This window comes from Dermochelys coriacea, chromosome 7, assembly GCF_009764565.3.
Source record: "Dermochelys coriacea isolate rDerCor1 chromosome 7, rDerCor1.pri.v4, whole genome shotgun sequence".
Classification (NCBI taxonomy): Eukaryota; Metazoa; Chordata; order Testudines; family Dermochelyidae; genus Dermochelys; species Dermochelys coriacea.
Genome location: NC_050074.1, coordinates 60,423,027 through 60,447,286, shown reverse-complemented (window position 1 = coordinate 60,447,286; position 24,260 = coordinate 60,423,027). Strand labels below are relative to the sequence as shown.

Genomic DNA, 24,260 nt, shown 5'->3' with positions numbered 1-24,260 from the left:
ACACCGCCTGTCTCAGGAGTGTTTGGGGCTTGTGACCTGGCGTGTGGGTCACAACTTTAGAGCGCCTGTCTCAGGAGTGTTCAGGGCTTGGGTCACACATTTACAGCACCTGTTTCAGGAGCGACCGGGGTTTGTGGCCTGACATGTGAGTCACACATTTATGCCACCTGTCTCAGGAGTATCCCGGCTACCATGTTCCTCTCAGGAGCAGACAAAGAAGACAAGCTGCAACCGCAAAGCCCTAACAATAGAGATTTACTCGTTTCTACTGACAGCACTCCATTGCATAGTTAGGTGGCGTTTCAATTCCCTAGTCACCCTCGTCCATGGGGGTGCTGCAGCTCCCAGCGCTGGGTTCAAGCCTACAGCCACCCAGCCTTTAGTCTGATGAGCGGGCGCGCCGGCTAGACACAAACTAACCCCTTTCCCTTGACAACGGCAGGGGACAGAAGGAATTGGAGCTTGAGGAATGAGCTGGAAACCAGAGGCCTCCGCATCCTGGCAGCAGGAGAAACGAGCGGCATCAGAGCAGAGGCTTGTGCTGGTGGGATTCAGACGTGTCATACAGGCTGAGCAGACGGTCGGCCTCCCGCCAGCCCGACAGAAGGGCCCCATGCGTGGTGGAGTAGAAAGTCCGGTGCGTAGCTTCTCCGGCAAAGAGAACCTGCAGTGGCTGCAATGGGAAGGGCAGAAGCAGGCGTGAGCACAGAACAGCACTTGCAGCGTTAATCACACTGTTCTTAGACTCACGCGGAAAGGTGGCTGCAGGCCCCTTTCAGGGATCATCATCCAGCTTCCCACAGAAACAGGGAGGGGGACTACCAGGGTGATCCCCACTGCAGCCACAGCTTTGTACATGCACAGCACTACATATACCACACCTCTCATGGCACTTCCCATGCTGGTACAGCAAATGTCCCAGTGACCTGCCCAGGGTCATGGTGCCTATGGCATTTTGTTGAACCATCCATACGGGCTTTGCTGCAATATATCCATGCCCTGTAGCTTCATTATGGCTGGGGGGAGGCCCAGATCCCACATCCTAGTTTAGCTCTTGATGAACGGGGCTTTGTTAAGCAGTGGTTTCCCTGGGTATTTCAATGCCAAGCTGCCCTCCCCATTTCCCTTGGCACATGCGCCAATGCTGCAGCCATTAGTCTGGTGCTGCGCTGCAGCAGGGATTGGGCATTTTTTCCATCAGCACGTCTAGCCCTGCTCACAGGCGACAAATGCCAGCATCTGGTGTGCCGTCCATCCCCGCATTAGCCCTGCCAGAGCTCCAGCTGCACTAGTGCGAGGGAGGAGATTTCCCCATGGCGGCGAAGCCTGTTGCAATGCCCCTTGCTATGCCAGCCAACCAGGGAGAAAATGCTCCATACCCCAGCAGAGGGGGACAATGCAGCAGCTGGGCCCTGACCAGTCAGAAGAGAGGGAGCAGCGAGAGACCGTGGGGGAAAACAGACATCAGACAGGACGGTCACAATCAAACAAAGGCAGCCAATTCCCATCTCCAGGCCCGCATGGCAACTGCAGTTGTTCACCCCACAGACCGTGCAGAAGGAACACTGCACTCCTTTGCTACCGTACCCAGGTATGAAAGCAAACCCATTACCCGGGGGTCAGCCGCATCCTCGGGAAGGGGTTGAGCCAGCGCGTCAATGTCGTCTCCTGAACTGCCGACGGCCACGTAACTGTAGGAGCCTCTGGTGTAGGGAGCGCTGTGCCACTGAGACCGCAGCACCTTCTTTGGCGGGGCGAGGTGGGGGTTCCCTGAACCACAAACACAGCAGCTGAATACCCGGCAAGGGGACCTGCATCTCAGAACACAAGCAGCATTCATAGGACGTCAGGCGCTAGGACCCTGCACAGACATGCAGAGCTGATCTGCAACTCACCCTAGCAACCAGACCAGGTGAGTCACATTAGGTTCAGGGCTTCAAAGTGAACAACAAGGGGCCATGCAGGAAGGGGTAATTTGGGATCCCACCCAGAGTATGCTAGCAGACGAGGAGGGGGATAATGCCATCTGCTTATGCATCATTTACAAACCGGGACATGGCTGAAGAGCCCAGCTCACCGTTCCACACCCTACAGGCGCCTACCTCCGCAGTCAGCTCTGCGAACCGATGCGCGGCCTCACACTTCAACTAATGCAGCAAAGCTGGAATTTCAACGGCCGCCATCGCCCCAGGCGACCTCTCCCTCCGCATGGTGGGTGGCTCGCTTCCTACGGTGGGGCTCTGGCGGCGTGGAGCGCTCGGCTCCTGGTTCATGGCCTCCATTTTCAAAAGAGGCTAGTGCTTTGGTGGGCCTCAGCTGGAGGCACCAGGGAGAGGCCTGATTTCCAGAGGAGGGTGCCCAGCACTTGCTGAAAAGCAGGTCCCTTTAAGGCAAGTCAAGCTGAGGCCCCAGGCAGCGAGGCCCCAACAACATCACTAGTCCTTTTGAAAGCTCAGACCAATGGACTGAAGAGTTCACATGTGGGTCAGTAAGGGGGTTACCTGCTAGTCTACGGATTACATCTGTTAAGGCCGTAAGAACTTCAGCGTCACTGAGGGTCTCCATGTACTCAGATTCCTTCCCAGCAATAAAGCCACAGAGGACGTGCCCATATCTAAGACAAGACAAGTGAGCAGCTTCATTCCAGAGAGAGGCTCTTCTAGGCATGGGGGGACCCTGGTACAGCTAGGTAAAGAGCTGGGGGACACAACTCCGCTGAGAGCAAAGACGACTGTTGGGAATGGTGGGAAAGCTGCGGGCCAGCACTTCAGCCAGCAGGGAAACTGAGGCACAGCTGGCAGGTGCTGTGGCCCAAAACTCCCAGGTGCGGTGAGTCACTGGAACAGGTAAGAAATAGCCAAGACTCCACTGGGAGCAGGGGAAAAATGCTGACTGAAGAGAGACTGGCACACTTAAGGATAGCTGTGAGCCAGAACTCTGCTGGAGCAGGGCACACTCAGGGTGGTAAGAGATCTGCTTTCATGCTTTTAGGGGTGACAGAACCCTTTGAATTAATACTGTGACAACGGAGGGGTGGGTGGAATGAGTTGGAAGGTCTGATGGGAGATAGTGTAACCTACGCCAGTGGGCGTTAAGGGCTCTTAGGGTTACAGATGCACTCTGCTGCTTGGCAGAGCTCTGAGCAGCATTGGAGCTGCCTGTCGGCAGACTCAGGAGGCCAACACTGCAACAGTTACACTTGGGCCACACACAGAGAATTCTCTGTGCTGCTAAAAGGGCAAAAACCAAGGGTTTTACATAAACTGCAGTGGATGAATCAATTCTGCAAGTCAGTAATTTGCAGTAATTCTGCAAATCCCGGTCAGTAACATTCATTGCCCAGTATTTGGCCCCTGGCATCCTGCCCACTTAGCTGGGTAACGACAGTTCTCAAGGGGCTGAGTGGGTAGAGTTTGCTGGATGGCTCCAGTGAGAAGAGGCCACAATGCTGCCATGAACCAGTCCCCTGAATGACAGGGAAGTGTGGGGCAGGTGTGTGGCATTCTTATGAGTTGAAATGTACCATCTGTTCTAACCCAAAGCACCCCCAGAAGCCAGTTACTGCGCCCCAACCCAGGCCCCCACATACCGTTCCGGTGGCTGGAGGACTAAGAAGCAGATAAGTTTTCTGAACCAGCCAGCCTGCAGGTCAGTCCCAGCCTCTACCAGAGGAGACTCGTCCTCCCAGACAACCTTGATCAGCTGGCAGTCCGGTGGCCAGAACGGCTGCTCAAACTCCAGGAAGATCTTGTTGTTCGTCCCGAAGCCCAGCTGTCTAATGGCGTCTGCTTTCCGGGGCGGCAGCGGAGGGTCGATAAAGGTCTCATGATGCTCTTTAAGGAACCCTACGAACATAGGCGGTGAGTTATATGGGCCCGTGGTGCCCGTGCTCCACCAATGTTTAGAACCGTGGGCCTGGGTCCACCCATGTTTGGGCTTATATTTTACATACATTTTGATGTGAACAATATCTCTGTTCACAATTGTCCACTGAGCATCAACTTGAAGGATACGCTTAACCCTATTTCTTAAGGTAGCGCAACCCTGCATCGTGAAAGCAGGCTAAATTATCAAGGTGCTTTCGCGACGCGCAGGCTTCAGACAGTCTGCAAACACACTGATGACAATGACGCGGGACTGCGATGCAGACTGGTGTCATTTTCGTCATCGTCTAAGCAGAAGGTTGAAAGTTTGTGTCGTGAATTTACCCACTCTGCACCGTTGCATCTCTTACAAATAAGGCCCTGATCCGGATTCATTTGAAAGACATCCGGATACTGTTTGGGTGCCTGAGGGAAAAAACACGCAACTTCGGCGTTCAGTTTGGGGGATGATTGTGTTTACCACAATCCTTGATTATTTTATATTCTTTAAAATAAAGTATATAATTGGTTGTGTAAGCGTACGACAACACATAACATATTGAAGCAGGCGAGTGCTGCTGCTGACTTTCCACTTTTAATTGGCCCTCGCAATCTTGTGGCCCCGGTGCACTGTAGCTTTATTTTATCCCTGCAACAAATTCTCGATTTGTAAGACCAGTAATAATAATCAACAATGGATAAATTTTTAATAAAAAGTTACCCAGAAAAAAAGGAAAAAAAAAAAAAAAAAAAAGGGTCATTCAGCAAGTGACGGCCTGAGTTCGACACCCAGCTTGCCAAATGAAGCTATACAAAAGAAAGATGCGGCAAAACGACAAGGTAAGAACAGGAGTTTTCAGCAATCTTGGCTATCAAGATTTATGTGCTTGGAGTACAACAGAAAATTAGACAGAGAAAAAACTGTTCTGAAAAGAAGATCTTAATATTGTCTCTGATTTACAGCACACGAAAAATCCTCCTGTCACAAGGAAGCGGTAATGAAGTAGGCTGCTCTGCAATCGCAGGTAAATGTTTCTGCACTAATGTCAGCCAGTTACAGAAAAGAATCAGAGTCAGCTAGGAATGAACTGTACAAATTTTTTAACAGTGTTCAGCACCTACCTCAACAAGGCATAGCATTACGTGGACCTAATGAGAGTGGTTCAAATTTGATGCAGCCCTTGTTGCTTCGCAGCACAGATTCAGAGGAACTGAGACAGTGGCCTAGTCGCACAAAATATAAGTGACTGTCACATGAGGTTATTAACGAAATAATCAAAATGATGGCAATGATGGTGCTAAGAGAAACTGTGCAAAAGATAAAGGCTTTTAAGTTTTACGCCATTGTAATGGATGAGACTGCTGATTCGTCAAGAAAAGAACGAGTAAGTTCTTCTTTAAGATTCTTTTCTAGCGAAGACTGGGAGATTTATGAGGTGTTTATTGGGTTTTACCAAACTGACTCAATGGATGCTGCTTCTCTTTTCAAAATTGTGGAAGATATGCTTCTTAGGCGTGATTTGCCCTTTTCCAGTTGCCGGGGGCAGTGTTACGATGGAGCCAGTAACGTGTCTGGCAAATTTACTGGGGTCCAAGCCACGGTGAAGGATCAAGAGCCAAGAGCAGAACTTCTGCATTGTGCTGCACATTCCCTTAACCTTGCTACGCCGGATGCCCTGCATCCAGAATGTCGTGATATGTTTTCAATGGTGAAAGATCTCATCAATGCCTTCAGGGAGTCACCAAAGCATATGGCAGCATTCAGAGAGAAGGGGAGCCTTCTTTACGACCATTGTGCCCAACAAGATCGACACTAAGGATCAGCAGCATTAAATCACTGCTCAACAACTACGAGGCCATGATGAACTGCCTGGATGAATTTAGTCACTCTTCAGATGAATTTGGCTCAAAATGCAGTGGATTCTCGAAGCAACTTCAATCTTTTTCAACGCACCTTACACTAACAGTTCTTGTGAAATGCATGGGTTCTGTAGAAAAAGTTAATGCAAAAATTCAAAACCTAAACATGTCATTGGCAAGCGTTATGAAGAAAGTTGGCCTGTTGCAAGAGGTGTTGAGTGGGGTGAGCACCAACTCATCATACAATCACTTCTGGGAAACAACCATAGATAAGGCAAGAAATCTTTATTTAGATGATCCCACATTCCCGAGAAAACACAAACCACAAAGAGGGCTTGACCAAGGAAGCCTTCCTCACACTTTCAGTGACCCCAAACAGTATTTTCATCAAATATATGTCAGGATCATTTATGCCTGCAAAGCTGTCATTGAACAGAGGTTTTCAATGAAAAGCTTTACATTCCCAGTAAAATTGGAGAAGCATATAACTGATGCAGAAAATGGCTCGAAACAGGACAGTGTCCCAATAAGTGAAGCTTTCCATGGTGACAATAACACGAAGAGGCTCTCTCTTCATTTAGAAATGTTGAGTGATATTTGCAGATCGAGAAATCGCCAGCTTAATTCAGTGAGCAAAGTGAAGCAATTTCTGAAACAAAATGCAGGCTTGAGTGACATGTCAAAAGTTACAATTCTCCTGAAATTGTGCTATGCAATTCCGACTACAACCTGCACCGCTGAGTGATCATTCAGTTTCCCGTGTGGACTGAAAAATTATTTGAGAACAACAATGGGTCAAGAATATCTAAATCACTTGGCATTTCTGCACATTCATAAGAACTCTACCTCTGAATTGGACATTGCAAGTCTACTGGATGATTTCTTTTCAAGAACCGAACAATGATGAAAAGTATTTGCTGCCTCCTGAATGCTGGAGAAGGGATCTGACCAGGGGAGAGAGCAGGACCCCGCCAGATAGGCTAGAGTTAATCCCCAGACTGTCTGCAGTTAGTCCTGCCCCTGCTTGGCTGGGGGTGGGGCAGGAAGCCATCAATCCAGCCCTGCCAGCGGGGAGCCAATGGGCTTGGGCCATGTTTCGCTCCTGTAGGACAGGTAGAGGCAGAAAGAGTTTTAAGGGAAGGGGTTCTTTGCTGCAGAGATATCAAGGGTGTCCCGTTTGGGGGAGCACTCCTTGGCTAGCTGAGATGTGGATGGGGCATTCTCAGCCCTTCACACACTCAGCTGGGATGTAGAGAGCTTCCTTCTCCAGTGCTGGGCTGAAACGGGCGACAAACAGCACTTTGAAACAACTCCAAGTACCAAGGCTTTCCCCTTAGCCAGCCAGGAGGCACTGCCTGGAGGCCCTGCCAGGGTGGGCAGGACCCAAACATCCCAGCCTCCTGCACTTCTCCCAGAGCAGCAAACATGGCCACCACCCTTGCTTTTCCTCGGCAGATCCCCTCAGCTCTCATGCAGCTGCTCCGCACCCTTGCCAAGGGCCACTCAGCACAGCTGACATCTCATTGCGTCTCTCCCTCGCTGAGCAGCATGTGCTCCACCTCCTGACTTTGCCAAGCCCACTGGGGTTTCAGTTCCCCTTGTATGTGGTGAATTGGCACATCCTGGCTGACAGCTGTCTGTCCTCGCTGAGGTCCCACCCAGTTGGCAGCGGGGTCAATTCCTGGGCTTGGTCTGAGAAAGCTAATCTGCTGCTGTCCTTGGCACTGCTGCAGCAGCCACAGCCAGCGATTCTTCCCCTCATGGTGCCCTTCGCAGAGCTGCCTCCCAGCCCCTTGTTGGATGGGCTCCACCTCACCTGGGCACCGGCACACTGAGATAGACCAACTCCCCTTTTGCAGTCTCTCTCCTTGGTGTCTGCTACAGAGAGCAGATTGACCCATACACTCCTCCTGGCAGCCTTACCAGCCATCCCAGCACCCTCTAAGTCCTGGCTCTTTATAAAAGACACAAGCATTGTTTGAAGTGGCCATGGCCACTTCTCTGCTCTGGATGCATGGCTGCGATAGCCTGGGGTCCTTTGTCATTAACCACCCAGGCCTCTGTATAACTGAGTATGGCATGGACGCCACCCAGCACCAACGTCTCGGCCTCATCCACAGCCTGAGCGTATGGTTGCTGCAGGGAGACCAGGTCAGGGCAGAGGGACCTGGCCGACCTCCACACCCATCCAATTGCTCCTGGGAGTCAGTTCCGGTCCTGGGCCATTGGCTGGGAGAACTCCATCCCTGCGCTGCTCAGCTGCGCCTGTGGGGCTGTCAGTGCCCCTGCTGCAGCAGGGCAGAGCTGGCGAGGGTGGGCGTGGCTGGCAAAGCCCAGAGCCACATGTTTGGTGGGTACTGAACAGGGTGGATAAAAATCAATGATTTTTTTTAAATCGATTTTTTTTAAATCGGATTTTATTTAAATTGGATTTTTTTGATAAAATGCTTTTTGAGGAAAAAACCTATCTAAAGATAGTTTTAATTAAGATACATTATAGCTCAGACATTTTGTCATGGAATAGGGATTATAAATTCTAATTCTATAGTATGAGACAATATATTCATGTAATGATTAAGAAAAGTTTTGTAAATGAGATTCAATAGTTCATGGATTAGGGATCCAATCTTATGGGATTCCAGGGGCTTCTGTATAGATTATTTAGGTTAATCTTTCTATCAGTCTAGAAGACACCATCAGAGATGCTTAGTTTTGCAGTTCTCAAACTGGATTTGTCTCTCCAGAGATAACATGCTTGTTAACAGCAAAAATATTTGTAAATAAATAAATAAATATTTAGAGGTGAGAAATAACAGACCGCAACCCTATTGTTCCTCTGCAAATTTGTGTACACAGAGTCAATCCCTTACCTCTCTCTAAAAGTGCAAAGTTTCAAAAAGTTCAATGAATAGAAGATTGTTGGGGGCGGAATAGATCTGGACAAGGAGACGAAGTCTGGAGATAAATGTGAGAAGAGAGGGACAGGCAGCAGAAACAGAAGTGAAACTGTTTGAGCAGCATATTCCAGAAGTCTTGAGGTCTTTCTAGTATAGCCTTCATTGATTTGAGATCTACCATACCATTCTCTCACTAGAAGGGAAAACCTATACTGGCAGCAGGCTGTAAAAGAGACCCAGTTTGGGAATATTTTAATGAAGTTCCTCTACCTGTGGGTAAGACAGGCATGTGTGCAAAATGCAAACAAAGAAATGCACGGCCTGGTTGCCCGAATGAAACAACATCACGAGAAGTGTTCCTTCTCAGGAGGAAGCTGCGTTGAAGATGATGAAAGAAAGATGTCTGAACATGCAGGATCTTCAGGTTGGAAACAACCAACAAGAATGCACTTTTATGTAGAAATCCATGATTAAATCCGAGTCTTCCTAACTAGTGATTTAAATCATGATTTAAATCAATTTGATTTAAATCAAATCCACCCTGGTGCTGAAGCAGCAAGCACAACACGTGCCCAGGCGCTGGATCTGCAGGCACCTCATTGTCGCAGGGCATGAGCCCTTGCTGTGGCCACTGCGACCCACTGCTGGTGTCTGTGATCATCTGGCAAAGGGCAGGCCTGGATGGTAGGAACCACTGGGCCAAGATGGACAATCCATCAAGGAGCCTCCAAAAGTGAGGCTGTCTCCAGGGTCCTTGGTGAGATGTGCAGCCACATCTCTGTCCTCAGGGGCCCTGCACACTGGGTCTCTGGGCTGGTGGATGCAGTGGAGCTCCCACATCCGCCCCCTGCGGGAACCAGCTCCTGCATTGCCAATTGGGTTCGCCCAGCATCAGGGCACGGATCTGGGTGCCCTTCCCGGGCAGCCCTCCCCATGGGAAGCCTCCCAAGTCTGACCAGCTGGAAGGCCTTTCTCTCAGTCCCACAGGGTGCACAAGGGCTGCCCCCATTTATCCTGCCATCCCCTCCAGGCGTGGGTGCTGGAATGCCGTACTGCCCAGCTTGTGCTCTCTGCACAGCTAGGCATGGGCCCCTCAGCTTCTTCAGGAGGTAGAGAGATGCCACCCAAGGGGCTTTCTCCTCCTGGGTTTTGACACTGGAGGTTTGGGTCTTCTCTGCCCTGAAGACTCCCTGGGGCCAGGAGATCTAGCAAAGCGCATCCCAGGGGACAGCTGAGCGAGGGGATTGGGGTCTGTCGGACTGATCAAAGCCGGTTTGTGCTCTTGTTTTACAATGCACTGAAATTTGGTTTCTCTTGCACAGAGCCCCTTCGTGGAGGCTGGGTTATTACCAGAGCTCCTTCCTCCTTGGCGTAACACCCCGCGATGGGGTTTCACCAGGGCTCAGTTTGGGAGGAGGGACAATGCCACAGCTGGGGTGTCAGGGCAGAGCTGCCCTTCCCGTGGGCAGCAGACAGGCCAGCGAGCCCAGGCAAGGCAGGGCCCGGCCAAGCCAGCCCAGACACGGGGCAGTGTCTGGTTCACCAGAGAGGGGCCACGGTGGGAAAAGCTGGGAGCGAGGCGCTCGGGAGCAAGGGGGGGGGGGGCGCAAGGCGGTTCACCTAGAGGCACTGTGATGATGACGTGATCTGCCAGGAACCTCTCGCCGTCCTCGCACTCCACCTGGACTGGGAACGTCTGCCCCTCTTGGCTCTCCTCCCGGTAGGAGCCACCCCAGCGAACCACCGTCACTGGCTTGTGGAACACCACGCTCTCCTTGGGCAGCGAGGTCAGCATGCAGTCCGGCAGGCCTCCATAGCCACTGTGGGAAAGAAAGCGCCCAGCACCAGCGCATCAGTCTGGGGCTCGCTGGGGGGCCACTGGCCTCCTCCCCAAGCTCAGACAGACCCACACGCAAGTTCAGCTGCCTCCCCACAGGGAAAGACCCAGAGCAGCACCAGTGCCCCAGACCAGGCTTAGGAGAGAGGGGCAGCAGAGTGAGCTTTAATTCACCCCCTCTCTGCCATGGGCCTGGCTCCCCTTGGGGAGCCCGACACCCCCTCACTGCCTCCCTTGCTGCTGGAACTGCCCTGGACTACTGGGATGCCCCAGCACGTGGGCGACTGTATGATTGCTGGGCTTCCTCTGTGCAGGGCAGACCAGAGAAATACCTGGAGAGGGAAGCAGAGGGGTGGGGGAGACAGACACACAGATGGGCACACACGCCAGCAGGAGACAACTTCCTAGAGAGGTGGAGGGGTGGGGGCTCTCTCTTTTTATGGGCAGTGTGCCCCAAAACGGCACCACCACAAGGGCCGCTGGCACCTTGGGCTATGCACCCTGCCGCCCAGTGAGCTGGTAGTGTTATTACCTCTTTCACAGACATAGGGGACAAGCTAAGCATCCGGCAATGCAGGGTAACACCAGCCCACCCTGGACAAGTGAGAGATCACCTGTGCCTGCTGAGCGGCACTGAGCCTTGGCTCAGCAAACTGCACCCCACGCTTCTTGAGCGGCCAGGGCCTTGCTCCCAGCTGTCCACAGACACAGCACTGTGGAAATGCTCCCCTGCCTGCACTCCCCGTTTTAAGGCTCGGGAAAGAGTTCTCAACTCCTCCTAAACAAGGGACGCAGCCCCAGTTATACTGGGCCCAATGCAACACCTGCAAGAGCCTTTCCTACTGCCTTCCATGGGAAAAAGCCCAGCCCACCTTCACCTTGCCAGCTCCAGGCTCAGGCAGGGCCAGCTGGGACTGCAAGCTTCCTGCGCTGCGGGCTAGGAGCCAGTCCTTTGCTCTGAAGGGCCATTTTTAAAAGCAGAAGCTGGGTTGTTTGCAGAGCCTGGAAGGGGAAGCTGGGTTTTCCCGCTCCATGGAACTCTACTTATGATGGGCAGATGCTGCGCCAGGTCATTCTCAAAGCCTGCAAGCACTGAGAAAGCGCAACCAGCCCCAGCTTGCTCTACTCACCCAGGAAAGGTGCAGTCCAGGCCGGGGAGCATGGTGTACTCCCCAAAGGGCCCCAGCGCCACGTGATCCATGCTGTGGGTCCCACTCACGCTGCACTCCAGCTTGAAGTACGTGTTGAGGACAGCCAGCTTCAGCCACTTGGTTTCGTCATCGTCCGTCCACTCCTTCACCTGCTGGGCGATCTCCTTCCGCAGATACGCACCCACACTGGGCACAGAGACCTGCGGCACGTGCAGGAACTTGTGCGTCTGGTCCAGCAGGGTGGAGAACAGGTTCCTCACTCCCGCCCCCAGCTCTGGGTTCAGGACTCGCCCCGTGTTGGAGTAGAAAACCGTGGGCAGGAAGGGGTGGCCCCCCACCTCAATCTGCTGGTTCTCTTCGGACATGGCTTCCTTGTCGAGCAGCCCGTAGTCGGACGCCAGCTGGAAGACAGGGTTCTCCTTGGAGGGCCCATGGATCCAGTGTGCACCCATCTCCACCACTTCACTCCCTAGGAGGCAGGGGAAACATTACACAGCACTGCCACAGACTCACCCAGCCTGCTGCCCCCCGCCTGGCACAGCTCCCCAGCTCCCGGTCCCAGCGATGCCACCCCCCGGCCTGGCACAGACACACCCAGCCTGCTGCCCCCCGCCTGGCACAGCTCCCCAGCTCCCGGTCCCAGCGATGCCACCCCGTGGCCTGGCACAGACACACCCAGCCTGCTGCCCCCCGCCTGGCACAGCTCCCCAGCTCCCGGTCCCAGCGATGCCACCCCCTGGCCTGGCACAGACACACCCAGCCTGCTGCCCCCCGCCTGGCACAGCTCCCCAGCTCCCGGTCCCAGCGATGCCACCCCCCGGCCTGGCACAGACACACCCAGCCTGCTGCCCCCCCCCCCGGCAGAGAACCCCAACCCCGTACCCCAGAGATGCTGCCCCAGAGCCTGGCACACAGCCAGGCCCAGGGACGCCGCCCCCACAACAGGTCTCACCCTGATCTCTAGCGGGTAAGGGGGCGGGTTAAGAGGCACCCAGGGTGGTTGTTCTCACTAGTCGTGGGCAGGGTGCCCGTTTCCCGGGGGGGGGGGGGGAGGGGGGGTCGTTCACCCGCAGACCACTCAAAGGCAGAGAGCCCAGGGGCAACCCCCTCCCCCACCCACTGACACACGCTGGGCCGCAGAGCAAGAGGCGGCCGGACGCCACAGGGGCGCTGCCCCAGAGCCGGCCGCCCCCCCGGCCGCCCCCGCTCCCCAGCGCCCTGCCCCAGGGAGCCGCCGCCGCCGCCGGACGCTGCCCCCCCGCCCCCCCGCCCGGGTCGGGGCCTAGCGCCCCGCGGGTACCGAATCGCTGGGAGCAGACGCGGCCCCCGGCCCGGCCCGTGGACTCCAGCAGGCGCAGGTGGGGGAAGGCTCGGGAGCCGGAGAGCCGCTGCGCAGCGCCGAGCCCCGCGAGCCCCGCGCCCACCACCAGCACCCGGGGGCGGGCCCCGCCGCCGCCCGCGGTCTCCATCCTTGGCATTACCAGTACTACGGAGTCCTGATGAGGGGGAGGGGCCTCAACCAGAAGAGGCATGGCCTCTACTGGAAGAGGCGGGGCCTTTAAATCCCCAGGCCCCTTTAACTCAGGATTTAAAGGCCTGGGGCTAGGGCTGTGGTAGCAGCAGCTGGGAGCCCCGGGCCAGGGTTACATTTCAAACAGTGGCGCTGGAACACTTTTACTAATGGGGGTGCTGAGAGCCAACCTTCTACCTCTGTCCGCCCTCCCCACCCCCTGGAGCAGGGCCATGTCTACGGGAGGGCGGGTCCTGGACAGAGGTAAGGGGGTGTCACAGAGTCCCTGGGCGATGCTCTGGAACTGCTCCCAGGAAGCCAGTCAGGACTCTTTTCAGAGTAGCAGCCGTGTTAGTCTGTATTCGCAAAAAGAAAAGGAGTACTTGTGGCACCTTAGCGACTAACAAATTTATTAGAGCATTAGCTTTCGTGAGCTACAGCTCACTTCATCGGATGCATTTGGTGGAAAAAACAGAGGAGAGATTTATATACACACACACGGAGAACATGAAACAATGGGTTTATCATACACACTGTAAGGAGAGTGATCACTTAAGATAAGCCATCACCAACAGGAGTGGGGGGAAGGAGGAAAACCTTTCATGGTGAAAAGCAGGTAGGCTAATTCCAGCAGTTAACAAGAATATCAGAGGAACAGTGGGGGGCGGGGTGGGGGGGAGAAATACCATGGGGAAATAGTTTTACTTTGTGTAATGACTCATCCATTCCCAGTCTCTATTCAAGCCTAAGTTAATTGTATCCAGTTTGCAAATTAATTCCAATTCAGCAGTCTCTCGTTGGAGTCTGTTTTTGAAGCTTTTTTGTTGAAGGATAGCCACTCTTAGGTCTGTGATCGAGTGACCAGAGAGATTGAAGTGTTCTCCAACTGGTTTTTGAATGTTATAATTCTTGACGTCTGATTTGTGTCCATTCATTCTTTTACGTAGAGACTGTCCAGTTTGGCCAATGTACATGGCAGAGGGGCATTGCTAGCACATGATGGCATATATCACATTGGTAGATGTGCACGTGAACGAGCCTCTGATAGTGTGGCTGATGTGATTAGGCCCTATGATGGTATCCCCTGAATAGATATGTGGACAGAGTTGGCAACGGGCTTTGTTGCAAGGATAGATTCCTGGGTTAGTGGTTCTGTTGTGTGGTGTGTGGTTGCTGGTGAGTATTTGCTTCAGATTGGGGGGCTGTCTGTAAGCAAGGACTGGTCTATCTCCCAAGATCTGAGAGAGCGATGGCTCGTCCTTCAGGATAGGTTGTAGATCCTTGATGATGCGTTGGAGAGGTTTTAGTTGGGGGCTGAAGGTGATGGCTAGTGGCGTTCTGTTGTTTTCTTTGTTGGGCCTGTCCTGTAGTAGGTGACTTCTGGGTACTCTTCTGGCTCTGTCAATCTGTTTCTTCACTTCAGCAGGTGGGTACTGTAGTTGTAGGAATGCATGATAGAGATCTTGTAGGTGTTTGTCTCTGTCTGAGGGGTTGGAGCAAATGCGGTTATATCGTAGCGCTTGGCTGTAGACAATGGATCGAGTGGTATGATCTGGATGAAAGCTAGAGGCATGTAGGTAGGAATAGCGGTCAGTAGGTTTCCGATATAGGGTGGTGTTTATGTGACCATCGCTTATTAGCACCGTAGTGTCCAGGAAGTGGATCTCTTGTGTGGACTGGTCCAGGCTGAGGTTGATGGTGGGATGGAAATTGTTGAAATCATGGTGGAATTCCTCAAGAGCTTCTTTTCCATGGGTCCAGATGATGAAGATGTCATCAATGTAGCGCAAGTAGAGTAGGGGCATTAGGGGACGAGAGCTGAGGAAGCGTTGTTCTAAGTCAGCCATAAAAATGTTGGCATACTGTGGGGCCATGCGGGTACCCATCGCAGTGCCGCTGATTTGAAGGTATACATTGTCACCAAATGTGAAATAGTTATGGGTCAGGACAAAGTCACCAAGTTCTGCCACCAGGTTAGCCGTGACAGTATCGGGGATACTGTTCCTGACGGCTTGTAGTCCATCTTTGTGTGGAATGTTGGTGTAGAGGGCTTCTACATCCATAGTGGCTAGGATGGTGTTTTTAGGAAGATCACCAATGGACTGTAGTTTCCTCAGGAAATCGGTGGTGTCTCGAAGATAGCTGGGAGTGCTGGTAACGAAGGGCCTGAGGAGGGAGTCTACATAGCCAGACAATCCTGCTGTCAGGGTGCCAATGCCTGAGATGATGGGGCGTCCAGGATTTCCAGATTTATGGATCTTGGGTAGCAGATAGAATACCCCAGGTCGGAGTCCAGTCAGGACTCTGGGGAAGTTTCCTTTCTGTGAGCAGACTGTCTTCCGGACACACAGCTCACACGGCTTCCACCTTCCTGGGTCTGACCTCGGAGCATTCAGCATCCTCTGCCCCTCCATGCGCTTCAAACAGCGAGTCCGCCCAGGCGGGGACCTGGAGAAGCCAGAGGGTCCTGCACCCCAACTTCACAGTCAGACATGACTCTTAGCCAGCAAGTAAAACAGAAGGTTTATTAGATGACAGGAACATGGTCTAAACCAGAGCTTGTAGGTGCAGAGAACAGGACTCCTCATCTGGGTCCATTTTGGGGGGCAGTGAGCCAGACAACCCTGTCTGCACTTCACTCCATGTCCCCAGCCAGCTCCAAACTGAAACTCTCCCCAGCCCCTCCTCCTCTGGGCTTTGTCCCTTTCCCGGGCCAGGAGGGCACCTGATTCCTTTGTTCTCCTACCCGTTAGCTCTCACCTTGCAGGGGGGAAAGGCCAGGCCATCAGTTGCCAGGAAAAAGGGTGTCTGCCATTTTTTGTGTCCAGATCCATGCACACACCTGCCCTCTAGGGCTCTGCAACAATCATACACCCTTATCCCACCACCTAGATACTTAAGAACTGCATAGGGGAAACTGAGGCACCCCCACAATATTCAGAGGAAACGTTAAGAACAGTCCTGCTTTGTCACAGGGGGCCAAGGCTGGGGGTGGAGGCGGGGCCAGCAGCCAGGATCTCAGAGGCGTGGGGCGGCAGCTGGGATCCCGGGCATGGGGCCGGGAGCAGAGCCCCAGGTATGGGGCCAACAGCCAGGACCCCGCATTGGGGGCCAGAAGCAGAGCCCCTCATAAAACCTCGGGGTGCTGCAGCACCCCCCGCACTCCTAGTTCCCACATGTACATGTGCAGTACTCCTGTGTGTGTGTGTGTGTGTGTGTCTGTGCGTACGCATGTGTGGTACTCCTCTGTGTGTGTGTGTGCTCATATGGTATTCCTCTGTGTATGTGTGTGGTACTCTGTGTGGGGGCATGTGCATGGGGGGTACTCTTCTGTGTGTGCGTGTGTGTGTGCCCGGTACTCCCTCTGTGTCTGTCTGTCTGTATGCATGTGTACTCCCTCTGTGTGTGTGTGCGTGCACACGTGTGTGTGGTACTCCTCTGTGTGTGTGTGCTCATGCACGCAAATGCAGTGCTCGTGTGTGTGTGCACATGCGTGTGGCACTCTGTGTGTGTGTGTATGTGCATGCGGTACTCTGTGTGTGTGTGTGCATGAGCATGCGTGTGGTACTCATCTGTGTGTGTGCATGTGCATGCATGCGGTGCTCCTGTGTGTGTGTGTACACACAAGGGAGCTCCCTCTGTGTGTGTATAAGCATGTGTACTCTGTGCGTGTGCATGTGTGTATATGCATGTACTCTCTGTGTACGTGTGAGTGTGTGCTCCCTCGGTGTGGTGTGCACACTTGTCCCTTGCAGTGTATGTGTGTGTGTCTATCTGGATCAGCATGCGTGCGTATTCCCCACGTGTGCGACTGAGCTGGCACTTGTGTCCCTGGGCAGGCACAGGCAGACCTGTCAGTGTGTTTAGACAGAGCTCAGCTTTTCTCTGTAACTAATGGGGACAGACTGCAGCTTTCTTGTCGGGCGACCTGTCCTCCTTGGCAGTTGGATCCTGTCTGAGGCTCTGCCTGTTCATGACGCAATGGAACAATCATGACTCCTGCATTTGTTCCCTCCAGAGCAAAGATCTCTCCTACGAAGCCACTAAACCCCTCCTGGCACTTAGCAGGAGGTGAAGACGTCATGTGTAATCCAGCTGCCTAGCTCAGCTCCTCGTGGGAACCTAGCGGTGATGGGCAAGGCCTGTTTCTGCGCGGGGTGTGGTCCAGCGGCCTGGACCCTCCACTGGCTGCAGCAGGAGTACGGCGGGGGAGAGCCATGGCCTGGTGCCCAGCACGTTTGACTCAACCTGGCCAGCGCTGCTGCTGTCCCTGGGGATCGCTCGCCTGTGCAGCTGTGGGCTCCGCCTGAGGCCCAGCCCTTTGGGGGATAGCAGGGATGGGGGGCAGCCAAGGCCCCCCCTGGGTTGGACCCTTGCACGTCTCCAGCCAGCATGTGCTCCCTGCACCAGCAGCCTCATCTGACGGGCAAGGCCGGGGGGAGCCCAACTGTCAGCACAGGGGCCATTCATGTCTGAGGGGAGCCAGCCCCCTCCACCTGCATGACACCAGCCCCTCCTCTTAAAGTCTCGGGATCACTCTACAGCTGGCTCTGTGCCTCCCTTCTGCTCCCTGATCCTGGGCCCGCTGCAAGGCGAAACTAGCCCAGCATAACTGAGAGCAGCCTCACCCTCAAGGCTGCTCTCAGTTATGCCGTTCTGTGACCTTGTCCTGCCCTGCCACCCGCTGCCCCACCCATCACAGGCTGCCTTGCTGAGCCTTTGCTCCCTGGCACCCCTGTGACAGGGCAGTCCTGAGCTGCCTTGTCAGGGCAGCCCAGCAGCGCAAAGCAGCCAGGGCCCAGGACTGAGCTGCTCTTCCACTAAGGGCCCATCCTTCAGAGGGAGAGGGCAAGTGTCTGTTCTTCCCAAAGGGCCCTGGTATTGCTAGGGTGGTTCACCCGGACCCCTGCCTGGGAGCATGCAGACCCTCCCCTTCCAACCCCATCACCCGCCCCAGGAACCAGCCCGACACGCTGTCACCCAGAGCACAGCTCCCCAACCTGGCCGGTGCCCTGCCTCCCTCTCGTCACTGGAGCAGCCAGCGTCTCCCGGCTCTGTGCAAACAAGAGCTAATAATTATGCCATGAGTAGAGACTTGCCCTCTGACAGTAAGTGGGGCCTCCCCAGGGACAGGGGTGCATGGATGCGTCTTACGCCAGCATCGGCTGGTTAGTGGGCTCCTGTATTGGCAATGAGGGTAAAATTCCTGAACCCCAATTCCCTGCAGCTTCTCAGGGAGCCCCCCTCTGCACACACACATGCACCCAATCACATCGGTGCACACATGCAGGCATACCTAGACCCATGCCCCCGCGGCCCGCACCCCCACCACTGTCACTGCATGTGCTCCTAGGGCCTCCCTCAGGTCCAGGAATCTCCCTCACTTCCCCTGTGGTGGGTGCTGGGCGGGGACTGCCATCACTTGTGCACCTTGTCCCCTGCTGCTGCCTCTCACTGTAGCCTCACTGGGGGTGGGGGATGGGGCTGCCCGTTGCCCAGCGTGGGGCAGGAATGGTGACTGCAGGCAGCGGGGGTGACTGTACTGGTGGAAAATGAAAGGGTCTGAGGGGGAAGGGCAGGGGAAGGGCAGCCTGCCCTGGCAGTAGTAAAGTGGGGCACTAGGACCCTGAGGCGGCAGTTGATGCAGGGAGGCAGCATGCAGTTGCAGGGGAGAGACAGGGACGCTCTGCTCTGGGACCCAGGGAGGAGCAGGGGGGCTGCAAGGGGGAACCAGGGGACACTCGGGGCAGGCCTGGGGGGGCAGCAGGTGGGACCGGGGGGAGACCCAGCCCCGAACATTAGTGGAGCCGGACGGCCCTCAATATTGCTGGAGCCACGAGCCCATATAACTCGCCTCTGCTACTTGCCCGTATGCCGTACCAAGGCATACCGGCTTACTTTCACCTCTGGGCTAAGGGGAGATATGACTGAGGTCCATAAAATCATGACTGGCGTAGAGAAAGTAAATAAGGAAGTGTTGTTTACTACTTCTCATAACACAAGAACTAGGAGTCACCAAATGAAATTAATAGGCAGCAGGTTTAAATCAAATAAAAGGAAGTATTTCTTCACACAACGCACAGTCAGCCTGTGAAACTCCTTGCCAGAAGATGTTGTGAAGGCCAAGACCATAACAGGGTTCAAAAAAGAACTAGATAAACTCATGAAGGATAGGTCAATCGATGACATTAGCCAGGATGGGCAGGAACGGTGTCCCAAGCCTCTGTTTGCCAGAAGCTGCGAATGAGTGACAGGGGATGGATCACTGGATGATTACCTGTTCTGTTCATTCCCTCTGGGGCACCTGGCACTGGTCACTGTCAGAAGACAGGATATTGAGCTAGATGGACCTTTGGTCTGACCCGTTCTTATGTTCTTAACAACAAAGACACAACAGCCGTGTGGCTAGATACACCCTTACCTCACCGGTCACACAACCCCATAGGTCAGCAGGAACAGCTCCTCCCACGGACAATCTCACCCCAAAGAACAGGAGTGAATTGTCCTCCCGGCTGGCACAGACTAGTTGCCAGCATGCAGCCGTCCCACCCATTGCGGTTTAGACAGGCTGGGTGTGAGGCACACACACCCAGTTGGCAAACAGCCAGTCATTCTGTGGTCCCACACGTTTTCAGTGCACTTGCCTTTCATAGGCAGCTCCTGCCTGCCCAGCAATGACAGCCGGCTGTACTCTGGGGCTCCCCACAAGGTCTGCTTGCAGCCTGTGCCTCCTCTTGGCCTGTCCTCAACGGGATGACCGACTGCCCCCTTCCCCGAGAACAGCAAGGCTGCAAACGAAGAAGCACAAAGCAACCTCTCACCTGCTGATGCCCCGCCACCTTGGCTTGTCTTTTGTAAGCTGTAGTTGGCAGGGAGATGCCCCTAACCCTCCTCTCCTCATTCATACCTCTCTCCTGTTCTCGACCAGCACGTTCCTTCAGGCCAAGGCCTGAGGGAGCCCAGGTAATCCCCAGCCACCCAGGCTGAAGTGCCACTGCCGCATGGAGACTACTGCCAGCTGGCCACCAATCAGCGGTTCGGCACAGAGCAGAGATCCCAACCCCACCCTGTTGAGCAGCTGATTAGAGAGCTCGAGCAGTAGCATACACGCCACCAGACAGACCCCCCGCCAACAGCCAGCGCGCTAAGTGCTAGGGCGGAGGGTCCCGGCTGGGCCCTATCAGACTAGGCTTGGCCAAGGGCTCAGACCACAGTGGGTTTTGCACAAGCAATGCTGTGTGGGAGCTCGCCAGGGCAACTGTTCCAGATTCCTCTGCTCAGGGGCAGTATCCTCAGCTCCAGACCAGCAACACGCTTTAACCATTGCTCTAGGCGTTGGGATACAGGGCAGCCGAGCCACCACTCACCACCAGGGGGCGCCACAAACAGGGACTGGAGAGGCCAGGGATTGAAAAGTGGGTTGGTGGAGAACAATGTTGGCTTTTGTTGGGGTTTTTTTCCTGGAAATTTTGATGAAATGAACCAAGGCCCAAATTGTCAATCCTTTGCCAGGTTTTGAGTCATTCTTCTCCTCCCCCACCGCAAAAAAACAGGGGAAAAGACCCCAAGAACCTGAAAAACCAATCATGCATTTTCTGTTCAAGTCCAAAATGTTCATTGCAATTGTTGAAAAATAATAACATTTTGAAGGAAACTCCTCCCTCCTCTGAAAATCTTTTGTTTCTTTGAAAACAGGTGCAGGAACTACCGGTGCGGGGGGGGGTGCTGCAGTACCCGTAGGTTTTACTCGGGGCTCTACTCCTGGCCCCACATGTGGGTTCCCAGCCCCACGCCTGGGGCTCTGCTTCTGGCCCCCAGCGCAGAGTCCCAGCTGCCGGCCCCAAGCCCAGGGCTCTGCTCCAGCCTGCTTGCGGGGTCTTGGCTGCCGCCCCATACCCAGGGCTGCACTCCCGGCCCTGTGCCTGGGATCCTGGCTGCCAGCCCCGGGCCCCGGATCCCGGCTGCTGGCCCTGCACCTGCCCCCATCCTCGGCCCCCTTACCCTTGTCCAGACCCCCCTCCCATAGACACGGCCCTGTTCCGGGGGGAAGGAGGAACACGGACAGACAGGGGTAAAAGGGCTGGCTTTCAGCACCCCCACTAGCAACAGTGTGCCAATGTCACTGTTTGAAATGTAACCCTGCCCTCCCCCTTGCAGTTCCTGGCCTCTGGGACCCTCTGGCCAGGGGCCCCTGAGGGAGCAATGGGGCAAGACGCCTGGATGGAATCCCATGGCCCGCATCACGCTCAGGCCGAGGCAGGGCTCTGAGCTGAACACAGCGTGAACCCTGAATGCAGAAAAACCCTCCAGTCTGAGACGGGGTCAGGCCTGGATAGGAAGCAGGATCCTGGCACAGCCTGTACTTTGCCTCCCTTGGTCTAACCCCAGCTCAAGAGCTGGTGGGCTTTGCAGGCCCGGTGATGAAGCTCCTGGTCTAAAGGTGATTCCTCTCCTCTGTCTTGGATTGGGCTCCAACCAGCCAATAACTACATTGCAAACCCAGCATTTCCTGCTGGCTGGGCTGAGAACTGGAACTAATCTTGCTCTCCTGTGGAGCTGTTTCTGAGGAAACGGCTGAGCTATTTATCATCACACAGAGCCACTCGCTGCCAGGATTAAGGATTCTAGGTGGACTCCTCCTGAAGGTCGAAACAGCAGCCTGGATTTCTACATAGACTGCTTCCGCCGACGTGCACGAGCTGAAATTGTGGAAAAGCAGCATCGCTTACCCCATAACCTCAGCCATGCAGAACACAGTGCCATCCACAGCCTCAGAAACAACTCTGACATCATAATCAAAAAGGCTGACAAAGGAGGTGCTGTCGTCATCATGAATAGGTCAGAGTATGAACAAGAGGCTACTAGGCAGCTCTCCAACACCACTTTCTACAAGCCATTACCCTCTGATCCCACTGAGAGTTACCAAAAGAAACTACAGCATTTGCTCAAGAAACTCCCTGAAAAAGCACAAGAACAAATCCGCACAGACACACCCCTGGAGCCAGGACCTGGGGTATTCTATCTGCTACCCAAGATCCATAAACCTGGAAATCCTGGACGCCCCATCATCTCAGGCATTGGCACCCTGACAGCAGGATTGTCTGGCTATGTAGACTCCCTCCTCAGGCCCTTCGTTACCAGCACTCCCAGCTATCTTCGAGACACCACCGATTTCCTGAGGAAACTACAGTCCATTGGTGATCTTCCTAAAAACACCATCCTAGCCACTATGGATGTAGAAGCCCTCTACACCAACATTCCACACAAAGATGGACTACAAGCCGTCAGGAACAGTATCCCCGATACTGTCACGGCTAACCTGGAGGCAGAACTTTGTGACTTTGTCCTGACCCATAACTATTTCACATTTGGTGACAATGTATACCTTCAAATCAGCGGCACTGCGATGGGTACCCGCATGGCCCCACAGTATGCCAACATTTTTATGGCTGACTTAGAACAACGCTTCCTCAGCTCTCGTTCCCTAATGCCCCTACTCTACTTGCGCTACATTGATGACATCTTCATCATCTGGACCCATGGAAAAGAAGCTCTTGAGGAATTCCACCATGATTTCAACAATTTCCATCCCACCATCAACCTCAGCCTGGACCAGTCCACACAAGAGATCCACTTCCTGGACACTACGGTGCTAATAAGCGATGGTCACATAAACACCACCCTATATCGGAAACCTACTGACCGCTATTCCTACCTACATGCCTCTAGCTTTCATCCAGATCATACCACTCGATCCATTGTCTACAGCCAAGCGCTACGATATAACCGCATTTGCTCCAACCCCTCAGACAGAGACAAACACCTACAAGATCTCTATCATGCATTCCTACAACTACAATACCCACCTGCTGAAGTGAAGAAACAGATTGACAGAGCCAGAAGAGTACCCAGAAGTCACCTACTACAGGACAGGCCCAACAAAGAAAACAACAGAACGCCACTAGCCATCACCTTCAGCCCCCAACTAAAACCCCTCCAACGCATCATCAAGGATCTACAACCTATCCTGAAGGACGAGCCATCGCTCTCTCAGATCTTGGGAGACAGACCAGTCCTTGCTTACAGACAGCCCCCCAATCTGAAGCAAATACTCACCAGCAACCACACACCACACAACAGAACCACTAACCCAGGAACCTATCCTTGCAACAAAGCCCGTTGCCAACTCTGTCCACATATCTATTCAGGGGATACCATCATAGGGCCTAATCACATCAGCCACACTATCAGAGGCTCGTTCACCTGCGCATCTACCAATGTGATATATGCCATCATGTGCCAGCAATGCCCCTCTGCCATGTACATTGGCCAAACTGGACAGTCTCTACGTAAAAGAATGAATGGACACAAATCAGACGTCAAGAATTATAACATTCAAAAACCAGTTGGAGAACACTTCAATCTCTCTGGTCACTCGATCACAGACCTAAGAGTGGCTATACTTCAACAAAAAAGCTTCAAAACAGACTCCAACGAGAGACTGCTGAATTGGAATTAATTTGCAAACTGGATACAATTAACTTAGGCTTGAATAGAGACTGGGAATGGATGAGTCATTACACAAAGTAAAACTATTTCCCCATGGTATTTCTCCCTCCCACCCCACCCCCCACTGTTCCTCTGATATTCTTGTTAACTGCTGGAATTAGCCTACCTGCTTGTCACCATGAAAGGTTTTCCTCCTTCCCCCCCCTGCTGTTGGTGATGGCTTATCTTAAGTGATCACTCTCCTTACAGTGTGTATGATAAACCCATTGTTTCATGTTCTCTGTGTGTGTGTATATAAATCTCTCCTCTGTTTTTTCCACCAAATGCATCCGATGAAGTGAGCTGTAGCTCACGAAAGCTTATGCTCTAATAAATTTGTTAGTCTCTAAGGTGCCACACGTACTCCTTTTCTTCTTCCAGCTAGGAAAGAAACTGCAGAGCTGCCTTACCCAGAAAGAGCACTGCACACTCAGATGGGCTGGGTCAGCGAGATGGAGTACATGACTGCTAGCCATGGGTGGGCATGCATGTGTGAGTGTGCATGTGTGAGTGTGTGTGTGCAGGTATGAGTGTGCACATATGAGTGCATTCAGGTGTGAGTGGGGTTGCACGAGTATGAATGTGTGCACGCGG

At 53.7% G+C, this 24,260-nt stretch overlaps 1 protein-coding gene across 8 annotated transcripts; it reads right to left on the bottom strand.

The window, feature by feature from the left end:
- Positions 1-238: 238 nt before the first annotated feature.
- Positions 239-20,057, bottom strand: PAOX (polyamine oxidase). 8 transcript variants are annotated; one of them, XM_043518163.1, is made up of 7 exons: positions 19,940-20,057; positions 11,588-12,077; positions 10,241-10,440; positions 3,590-3,845; positions 2,502-2,614; positions 1,613-1,811; positions 239-673 (listed from the first exon to the last, which is right to left on the bottom strand). In XM_043518163.1, exons 2-7 carry the CDS (start codon positions 12,058-12,060, stop codon positions 256-258), a joined length of 1,659 nt encoding a protein of 552 aa, XP_043374098.1. In that variant the 5' UTR covers positions 12,061-12,077; positions 19,940-20,057; the 3' UTR covers positions 239-255. The 8 variants fall into 8 exon arrangements, 7 of the variants coding, with proteins under 7 accessions (XP_043374098.1, XP_043374097.1, XP_038266826.1 ...); XM_043518162.1 differs by lacking the exon at positions 19,940-20,057 and adding an exon at positions 19,540-19,676; XM_038410898.2 differs by lacking the exon at positions 19,940-20,057 and adding an exon at positions 13,090-13,157.
- Between the last annotated feature and the right edge of the window lie 4,203 nt (positions 20,058-24,260).

Bases quoted from the DNA above. Each gene is read 5' to 3' on its own strand.
- PAOX (XM_038410895.1), bottom strand. From the start codon at position 13,077: ATGGAGACCGCGGGCGGCGGCGGGGCCCGCCCCCGGGTGCTGGTGGTG. The intron at 3,846-10,240 runs GTGAACCGCCTT...CTATGTTCGTAG, and splicing joins CATCATCACAGTGCCTCTAG to GGTTCCTTAAAGAGCATCAT. The intron at 674-1,612 runs GTAATGGGTTTG...TTCCCATTGCAG, and splicing joins AGGATGCGGCTGACCCCCGG to CCACTGCAGGTTCTCTTTGC.